Source organism: Bufo gargarizans, chromosome 1 (assembly GCF_014858855.1).
Source record: "Bufo gargarizans isolate SCDJY-AF-19 chromosome 1, ASM1485885v1, whole genome shotgun sequence".
NCBI classification, from domain to species: domain Eukaryota; kingdom Metazoa; phylum Chordata; class Amphibia; order Anura; family Bufonidae; genus Bufo; species Bufo gargarizans.
Genome location: NC_058080.1, coordinates 605714376 through 605725224, shown reverse-complemented (window position 1 = coordinate 605725224; position 10849 = coordinate 605714376). Strand labels below are relative to the sequence as shown.

Genomic DNA, 10849 nt, shown 5'->3' with positions numbered 1-10849 from the left:
TAGACCCATGAGAAGCCATATTCCTCCTCAGCTAGTCAGTCCCCATACAGCAGAAAGTGCAGAAGCCAAATTCCTGCCACAGTTTCGAGCTACAAAGCAGACGTCCTTTCCTGCAAAGCTCCAGATACATGAGAGAGCAGAAGATAAATTCCTGCCAACCATTGCCAATACCTGCTGGGACCTAAGACTAAAGCTGTACCTTACTTGGATGAAAGTTACAATCAGTAAAGACAAGTTTGAATTTTACCAAAGGTCTGGATCTCAATTACTGCTGCAAATTCCTCTATTACTCCTACTAGCACTACACTCATTTTATTGCAAGTGAGCCAGGATCCAGGAGTCCAGCCGTACCCAGGTAGGAGACGCCGTTGACACTATTACCACTACCACACACAGACATTACACCACTCTGGCATTCCTAACCTGGGACGTGAGTTATAACACCTTAAAGAGCCCTGTGACAGTACCCTGCACACGCTGCAATTGGCGTCACAAACAAAACTTTAGACTATTATACCCATATCCTGACCCACTGCATAACTTGGCGTCCGTGTAACCGTACAACGGTCCTGCTCATTGCACGTGCACCGCACATAGTGTCCCTCTTCCTTCTTTTCAAAAGTTGGGAGGTACAACACATAAATACTAATTGGGTTTTTTTTTTTCTAAATTTATTTTTCAATTACTTAAAGCCTAATAATTGCCAAAAACAATATTATCCTACACAAAATTGTAGCAAAAAAAGCTGTCACAAATAAGATGAAAATACACAAACAGCATAACAGCTAAAAGGTTCTTTGACTAGCTTGAATGGAACTCACTAAAATGTGCCTATATATATATATATATATATATATATATATATATTTACGCACACACTTGTCACTGCACACGTGCTTAAGCAGCCAGTTAACTTCATTCCGAAGCAATAAGACAGCTTTGCTCCTGGCCGGCTTCCGTAGTCAGTCAGTCAGACATGTGTGGTTGTGTTTATATCATAGACACATGGGTCTGGTCGGTGTACAGGAAGTTGCGTTTAGCCAGCGCTCAAGGACCTTTGATGACATCACGACCATGTGATCAATCACGTGTGGGAGGAGCTGGCTAATCTTTGCAGTGTGCGCTACAGGAGCCTAAGGAACTTGCCTCATACAATTACTTCCTCGGAGCCTGACTCCGCCCACACATGTGACTGGTCACATGGCTGTGATGTCACTGAAGGTCCTCCAGCACACTAGCATCCACGGTGTGGGAGTCTGGTGCGGGATCCCGGTGTCTCAGTGATCATGACGGCTGCGGCTCCTGTGCTGAACCTGAATAATGAGGTGAGGGCGGCAATGTACATGCGCTGTCATCATAATCTAATGCTCATCCACCAGGGGTCCTTCCCTGAGAAGTTACTGTTGCTCAATGGTGTCTTGAGGCACAGAGGTTGAGATGCAGTGCACTGCCATGGGGTTCTATGCTACGTCTGTATTTGTTAGAAGTAGATATCTGCTCCAAGAGTTCTCACTTCCTCCGGAGACACCATAATGTCTACGAGAATTAAACGGATCCGTGCCGAGCAAACCGGTTCTGTTGCGAAAATCAATGGGCGATGGCCCTGTTTTTTTTTGTCAACCAAAAAATCTGGATCTGACACCATTATACTTTCACACTAGCGTTTTTGCTGGATCCGGTAGGGTTCAGCAAAAACGCCTCCATTAGGGTACTTTCACACTTGTGTTAAACTTTTCCGGCACTGAGTTCTGTCCTAGGGGTTCTAGACCGGAAAAAAACTGATCAGTTTTATCCCCATGGATTCTGAATGGAGAGCAATCCGTTCAGGATGTCATCAGTTCAGTCACTGATCGGCGCTTTGGACGGAGGAAATACCGCGCATGCTGCAGTATTATCTCCGTCCAAAATTTCGGATCAGTTGCTGGAATGCCGGATCAGGCATTAATTTACATTGAAATGTATTAGTGCTGGATCCGGCATTAAAAATACAGCAATTCCGGATCCGTCCGCGCAGACCGGTAAAAATGTGAATTTTTTTTTATAACGGATCTGTTTCTCCGGATGACACATGGAGAGACGGATCTGTTCTTGCAATGCATTTGTGAGATGGATCCGTCTACAAATGCTTTCCGTTTGCATGCAGATTGGCGACGGAACTGCTTGCCGGACCACTCTGCTGCAAGTGTGAAAGTAGCCTTAACGGCAGGGGACTACGCCAGGCTGTTCCGGCGGGTGAACAGCCTGTCGGATCCGTCCTGCTGCTAGTTCACGTGTGCCCCTAGACTGCCGCTCCGTCCGCGGGGGCGGAGTTCTGGGGTCGGCATGGCAGTGCACGGCTAGAGGCAGCCGGACTAAAAGTACTGCATGCAGTGAACTAGCGGCAGGATGAATCCGACAGGCTGTTCACCCGCCGGAACAGCCTGCCGGAGTCCCCTGCCGCTAGTGTGAAACTAGCCTTATTCATTCTGAATGGAGAGCAATCTGTTCAGGATGTCTTCAGTTCAGTCACTGTATGGTTTTTGGACAGATTTTTTTTTTTTTCTCTGTTCAAAATTCCAGAACACTTGCCAGAATGCCAGATCCGGCATTATTTTCCATTGAAATGCATTAATGCTAGATCCGGCACTAAGTGTTCCGGAAAAACAGACCCTGTTTTGCGGTTTGCATGCGCAGACCTTTAAAAATGTGAAAATAAATTAATACTGGATTCGTTTTTCCAGATGACAACCGGAGAGACGGATCTGGTATTGCAATGCATCCGGATCCGTCTCACAAATGCATTTGTTTGTATACAGACGGAACTGCTTGCCGGAATCCAACAATGCAAGTGTGAAAGTACCCTTAGACTAGGGCTACACGACCAACATGTAGGGCACAACTACACTGCAACATGTGTCGTGCGACAGTTTTTATAATGATAGTCTATGGTGTCGCACTGCGACATGCGACATACTGCGACGTGACAGTCGCAGAAAAATCCATCTTGGATGGATTTTTTGCTACTGTCGTGTTGCAGTCGCAGCATGTCGCACATTATAGACTATCATTATAAAAATTGTCGAGCGACATCAGTGTCGCAGTGTAGCCTTAGCCTTAACCTACATCGATTTTCATGCCGGATCCGCTTCGTTATGTTTCACAGACCAGACACAGAACCACAGCTTGTAGCGGTTTTGTGTCCGGTCTAAAATGCAACAAAACGGAATGGAACTCATCCTAATCAGTTTTGTCTCTATTGACAATGAATGGGGACAAAATGATCCATTTTGGCCTGGTTTTCAGTTCCTCTGCTGAATCTCAAAACCGGAAAGCCACAATGCAAGTGTGAAGCAGGTGTAAGGCTACTTTCACACTAGCGTTTTTTGAGGATCCGTCATGGATATTCAAAAACGCTTCCATTACCATAATACAACCGGATCCGGGTCATGAACGGATCCGGTTGTATTATGTCTTCTATAGCCATGACGGATCAGTCTTGAACACCATTGAAAGTCAATGGGGGACAGATCCGTTTTCCTATGACGGATCTCAGTAGCGGAATTCAAAACGCTAGTGTGAAAGTAGCCTACGGGTTCCTTCTCATCTCCGCCAGCAGATCCAGCTCTGACATTGGCGATTCTATAGTTCATTGCCAGATCCTCATTGACTGTAATGAGGTCCGGCGGTGATCCAGACGCTTTCCATCATAAATTCCAGGGTTTGGCCGACAGCTGGCATTTTTGCTGGATCAACTTGCCACAGATTCAAACATGGCCTAAAATGGGAGTACCCCTTTAGGCCTCAATGACACAGCCGCATGTGTTTGGCGGTTCCCAAAACACAGATCACATCCATATCACGGCGCCATTTAAAAAAATAAATCTTCTTTAGAAATGTCCTATTCTCGTCTCTCCTTCTTTTTGAAGGCTGGCCAAAAGGGACAAACAAATGAATGGGTCCTCATCCAATCCGCAAAAATGCAAATGAGACCTTAACGAATTCAAAATTGTTGCCATATAAAGCGAAAAAATCATATTGGCTCAGTCCTCTTTCTCCCTATATTCACGTATACTTGTTTTTCCATTGATCGGGGGGCAGTGGTAAAACAATGGAGACCTGCAGTACTTTGGTCATTGATGAAGCCCAGACGTATCCATTGAAGTTTGTGAAGGAGATTTAGCAAAACTGGTGTAAAGTAGAACTGGCTTAGTTGCCCATAGCAACCAATCGGATTCCACTTTTCATTTCTCACAGCTCCTTTGGGAAATGAAAAGTGGAATCTTATTGGTTGCTATCGGCAACTAAGCCAGTTCTACTTTACACCAGTTTTGATAAATCTCCTCCAATGTGTCTGTGAAAACCACGTGTTCTGTCAGTATTTTTCACTGACCATTGTTAGGAGATGCTCAGGAAATCCCTTTTCAGCCTAGCAGTGCACGTGGACCTTTCCCTAACCCTTCATAAACATCTTCCCGATGAAATACTGACCGTCTTGTTGTGGACGTCATCACTGACTCGTGAAATAGGCCTTACCAAGAACCCCCTTACTACTTTCACCTTAACCCCCTCAGGACTGGGCCAATTTTGTTTTTGTGAGGGCTTTTTTGTGGAATAAGTATTTTTATTGGCACTTTATACTTGACATGATGACCTTATTCTGTGTGTTAGTACGATTACAGCAATGCCAAATTTATGTTGTTTTATTATGTTTTACTAAAAAAAAACTTTAAAGAGTTTCTTTGCATCGCCATATTCTGACACCCATAAATTTTTTTATATTTCTATCTGCAGAGCTGTACGAAGGCCTGTTTTTGGCTGTAGCTTTCATTGGTACCATTTTGGGGTACATATGACTTTTTGACCACTTTTTATTCCTTTTTTTTTTTTTTTTTTTTACTTTTTAATGTCACCCTGGGTGACTATAACTGCCAATCATTAGATTGACTATTGTATTGGTGGCTATATAGCCATCACTGAACACTTCATTTTCAATATAACAATACAGTGCTGCCACTTAATGGCCTATTTTGGTATATTCCACTAATAGCTGCCGAAGCCTTCCTGAGGCTTCGGGCTATTAGTACAGTGTAACAGGTTCCCTGATCTTAGTCTGGGAACACTTTTACCGTATGGCAACCCTACAGTGGCTGTGGTTGCCATTGACTGTGGCATCTGAGGAGTCATCTCCAATCCTGGTAATTACCTGGTCAGCTGTATAACACAGCTAGCACCTGCCGCGAATAGAGCAGGATCACCTTGTGAGCCCACCCGCGTGTATCCCTCCTGCACCTTGGACTGTACAGTTACACCTTGGTGCTGAAAAGGGTTACAGGGTTTGACTGGCCATTTAAAATTGTTTTTAAAAAGTCCTGCATGGTATAAAGTAAGTAATACTCTCCTTACTGATCCCCACTGCTCCCATTCTGGCACTGCATGGTCCCTTGTCAGTGTTTTATTTAAACCATACAGAGCCTTTATAAAAAATGTAATGGTCCAACAGCCTTTTATTTACCATTTTTTTTATATATAATACAGAGGTGAACGCATTGCACCCGCACTGAATCCGGACCCATTCACTTCAATGGGGCTGTGCAGATGAGCGGTGTGTTGCGCGAAAATCGCAGCAGGTTCTTTATTCTGCGTTATTCACACAACGCAGGCCCCATAGAAATGAATGTGCGGATGCAGTGCGATTTTCACGCATGGTTGCTAGGAGATGATGGGGATGAAAGCAACCCCAGACCCCATTTAAATGTGTATTTCCTGTATTATTTTCCCTTAAAACATGGTTATAAGGGAAAATAATAGCATTCTGAATACAGAATGCTTAGTAAACTGTAGTTAAAAAAATAAACAAAAATTACTCACCTTATCCACTTGATCAAGGAGACGTTATACTGTATAGGGGCGGCCACAAGGAGACGTTACACTGTATGGGGGCGGCCACAAGGAGACGTTACACTGTATGGGGGCGGCCACAAGGAGACGTTACACTGTATGGGGGCGGCCACAAGGAGACGTTGCACTGTATGGGGGCGGCCACAAGGAGATGTTGCACTGTATGGGGGCGGCCACAAGGAGATGTTGCACTGTATGGGGGCGGCCACAAGGAGACGTTGCACTGTATGGGGGCGGCCACAAGGAGACGTTGCACTGTATGGGGGCGGCCACAAGGAGACGTTACACTGTATGGGGGCGGCCACAAGGAGACGTTACACTGTATGGGGGCGGCCACAAGGAGACGTTACACTGTATGGGGGCGGCCACAAGGAGACGTTACACTGTATGGGGGCGGCCACAAGGAGACGTTACACTGTATGGGGGCGGCCACAAGGAGACGTTACACTGTATGGGGGCGGCCACAAGGAGACGTTACACTGTATGGGGGCGGCCACAAGGAGACGTTACACTGTATGGGGGCGGCCACAAGGAGACGTTACACTGTATGGGGGCGGCCACAAGGAGACGTTACACTGTATGGGGGCGGCCACAAGGAGACGTTACACTGTATGGGGGCCACAGGCCACCATACGTACAGTAATACTTTGCGATATACCTTTCCCCCAGCTGCCTCGCTTGTGTGCTCCGATTCTGACATCAGATGCCGGTGGGTGGAGATTTGAATATGGGAGCAAGGAGGAGGGAGAGCCGGAGCCGGCCGCTGCGGGAAGTAATACGTTTCTAATTTTGTCACCAGAGCGCACACTAGCGAGGCAGCCGCAGGAAAAGTCTCTCCAGAGACACCAGTACTCACACAGAGTTCGCCACATATACAATAGAACCGGTACAGAGGGGTGACGGACGGTGATGTCAGATGGTGGGTGGAGTCTGGAGACTTGACTGAGGGAGGCGGAGCAAGAAGGAGCCAGGAGCGAGAGGAAGTAATGTTTGTAGTTTTGTACTCGGTGCTATGCAAGGTGCAGGGGCGGGCGGACGCCAAGACAGATCTGTCATGAACTCTATTAAAAGTCAGTGGGGAACGGATCCGTTTTCTATTGTGCCCGAGAATCTCATGACTCACTCAAAAACGCTGCTTGCTGCGTTACTTTGTCCGCAATGGAACAGAATGCATTCAGGTGCACTTCGTTCCCTTCAGTTCAGTTTTGTCCCTATTGACAAAGAATGGGGACAAAACTGAAGCTTTTTCCTGCTATTGAGGTCCTATGACGGATCTCAATAGGGGAAAGGGAAAACGCTGGTGTGAAAGCCTTACAGAGTAGGAGAAGCTGAGCAGATTGATTTGTAGTTTTATAAGAAAAGATTCAGTAAAACGTGTCATTTTTACATTTATATCTGCAGCCCAGTACAGGAGGGAGGTGTTAGCTGTCCGCCACTGGTATCTCCCTATGTGCACTTGGGCCGAATGCACACGGCCATGTTCCGCGGCCGAGAGCGGTCCGTGGTATGCCGGGCTGGATTCCTGTTCAGAGCAGGAGCGCACGGCGTTATTGGTTGCTATGACGCCGTGCGCTTCATGCCGCCGCTGCTGTACAGTAATACACTATATGAGTGTATTACTGTACAGCAGCGGCGGCATGAATCGCAAGGCGTCATAGCAACCAATGACGCCGTGCGCTCCTGCTCTGAACAGAAATCCAGCCCAGCATACCGCGGAACATGGCCGTGTGCATTCGGCCTTATGCACACAATGCTATCAGTCACTGATAACACCTCCTCCCTGTACCCATAGTTATTCACAGGAGGTGGAAAAAGCAAAGATATATAAATGTGTAAATTACAGGTTTTCTCAATCTTTTCCCACCAAAAATATATATCAATCTGCTCAGCTCCACCTGCTCTATAACATGGCGCTGTCAGATTGCATTGCATTTTGTGGTGACAGGTCCTTTTAACAGAATGGGAAAATGCTACTGTAACAAAACAGAGTGCAATACCAAGTACATACTCTAGATGGCAGCACACTATCAACATATGTATGCTATTACTGTCTTCTTGTCTGGTCCACTAACATATTGTAGTGATTTACATTCTGGCTTGCCCTTTATTTATTTTTTCTACTTGTGTAATTTTAATAGATGCCCCATAATTCGTTTTGAACCATCTTTCATGGACTATTTTTCATATTTTGTGGCAAATACTTTCACATTAATATGCCAAATTCTTTAGCCATTATTATTTATTTAAGCACTATTCATTCCATGGTGCTGTACATGTGAAAAGGGGTGTACATGCATAATACAGACAATTGTAACTCGTCTTGTTCATGCTTAGGGCAAACTAGTACGGAAGGAGACAGGGTCCTGCCCGTGAGGGCTTACAATCTACAAGGGATGGGAGAAGGACACGGTGAGGTAAAGCTGGTCATGGCGGTGTAGTAGCAGCAGGGTTACTGTAGGTTGTAGACTTGTCTGAACAGGTGGGTCTTCAGGTTTCTTTTGAAGGTTTACACTTTCTGATATGTTGCGGTAGAGAGTTCCAGAGTATGGGGGATACATGGGAGAAATGTTGGAGGCGATTGTGGGAAGAGGTGATAAGAGGAGAGAAGAAGGTCTTGTGAGGATCGGAGATTACTTGTGGGGATGTATAGGGAAAGTAGCTCAGAGATGTACGGAGGGTACAGGTTATGGACGGCCTTATATGTCATAGTTAGTGTTTTCTACTGGATTCTCTGGGTAACAGGGAACCAGTCAAAGGATTGGCAGAGAAGAGGCAAGAGAGTAATGGGGGAGAGGTGGATTAGTCGGGTGACAGAGTGCTAGATGGGTGGCAACAGAGGAGGATGTTACAGTAGTCTAGGCGGGAGATGGCGAGGGCATGTACAAGCATTTTTGCACACTCTTAAGGAATGTGCAGATCCGAGAGTTATTTTTGAGCTGCAGGAGGTGGAAAGGGCTTGGATGTGCTTTTTGAAAGACAGAGCAGAATTGAAGGTTACCCAAGGCAGCAGACTTGGTTGACCAGGGAGATTGTGCAGCCCATGTCTGTGATAGAAAGGTCTGAATAGGGGGCTGGGAGTCGTGTCACCCGCAATGTTTGGGAGGCTCGTCCCCGTTGCAGCCAGCTATTGGCTGCCACAACACCCTTCCTCCTCCCCGTTGCCGCATATTTTGATCCGCGTGACGGGGAGATGCAGGTCTGTGTTGGCATCGGGAGCGACGCGGGTGCTGGGGAGTGGGGGTAAGTATAACCTGTATGAGGTGCCGTGGCATTTTGGGGGGGGGGGGCATTATAGGTGTTGGATAACCACCTTAAGAAAGTGAGAGGAGAAAAAGCAGGCTATGGAGCAGGGGTGGCAACCTTCGGCACTCCAGCTGTTGGGAAACTACAACTCCCTGTATAGTTTTCTCTTCTCAGAACTTATAGAAATATATAGAGCATGCTGGGAATTGTAGTTTCGCAACAGCTGGAGTGCTGCAGGTTGCCCACCACTGCTATAGAGGATAGGCAATGTGGGAATCTATATAAGAAAGGTGGTGATAACTGGACCAGAGAGGTACTTTTGCGTGTTGTCAGCATAGAAGTGATATTGAAAGCCATAGGACTCTTTGGCCCCTTTCACACGGGCGAGTATTTCTGCGCGGATGCGATGCGTGAGTTGAACGCATTGCACCCGCACTGGATCTTGACCCATTCATTTATATGGGGCTGTGCACACGAGCGGTGATTTTCACGCATCACTTGTGCGTTGCGTGAAAATCGCAGCATGCTCCTCTTTGTGTGTTTTTCATGTAACGCAGGCCCCATAGAAATGAATGGGGTTGCATGAAAATCGCAAGCAAGTGCGGATGCAGTGCGATTTTCACGCACGGTTGCTAGGAGACGATCGGGATGGAGACCTGATCATTATTATTTTCCCTTATAACATAATTATAAGGGAAAATAATAGCATTCTGAATACAGAATGCTAGTACCATAGCGCTGGAGGGGTTAAAAAAAATAATAATAATTAAACTCACCTTAATCCTCTTGCTCGCGCAGCCGGCATCTCCTTCTGTCTTCTTTTTTGCTGTGTGCAGGAAAAGGACCTGTGGTGACGTCACTCCGGTCATCACATGCTCCTTCACATGATTTTTTACCATGGTGATGGATCATGTGATGACCGGAGTGACGTCACCACAGGTCCTTTTCCTGCACACAGCAAAAAAGAAGACAGAAGAGAAGCCGGGCTGCGCGAGCAAGTGGATTAGGGTGAGTTAAATTATTTTTAATTTTTTTTAACCCCTCCAGCGCTATGGTACTATGCATTCTGTATTCAGAATGCTATTATTTTCCCTTTAGAACCATGTTATAAGGGAAAATAATACAATCTACAGAACACCGATCCCAAGCCCGAACTTCTGTGAAGAAGTTCGGGTTTGGGTACCAAACATGCAGATTTTTCTCACGCGCGTGCAAAACGCATTACAATGTTTTACACTCGCGCAGAAAAATCGCGCATGTTCCCGCAACGCACCCGCACCTTTTCCCGCAAGCCCGAAAGAGGCCTTTGAGCTGTCCTAGGCCTAAGGTGTAGATTGAGAAGAGCAGTGGCCCTAGGACAGAGCCTTGAGTGATGCTAATAGGCAAGGAGGGGAAGAGACAAGGAAGTGGTGTGCGAGTGGGAGACACTAAGGGCCAGATTTATCATTACACTTACATCTTACTCCACTTTTACATATGTCTAAAGTCACTTTTGGCTAAGTCAGATTTATTAATGGTCCTTTAATACTGTGATAAATGTGGTTTGACGGTAGCAGTTTATCCTACAGTAAGAGGCTTTACAAAAGTCGCACGTCTTTACGAAAAAGTCGCATGTTATATTAAAAAGTCGCAAAAGATAAGAATGGTCCTCACTGGAGTGAAATTGCGCAATATTTAGCAACTTTTATAAATTGTCGCAATAGTAAACCTGTCTAGAGATTCATTTACA

The 10849-nt window shown here is 46.0% G+C and overlaps 1 protein-coding gene across 1 annotated transcript in view; it reads left to right on the top strand.

Moving 5' to 3' along the window:
• The first annotated feature begins 1173 nt into the window (after window positions 1-1173).
• SRFBP1 (serum response factor binding protein 1) overlaps window positions 1174-10849 on the top strand; it is a 127249-nt gene continuing 117573 nt past the window's right edge. The window contains exon 1 of the mRNA XM_044291125.1: window positions 1174-1325. Within this exon, the coding sequence (XP_044147060.1) occupies window positions 1287-1325 (39 nt within the window). The 5' untranslated portion in view covers window positions 1174-1286. The remainder of the gene's footprint in view (window positions 1326-10849) is intronic.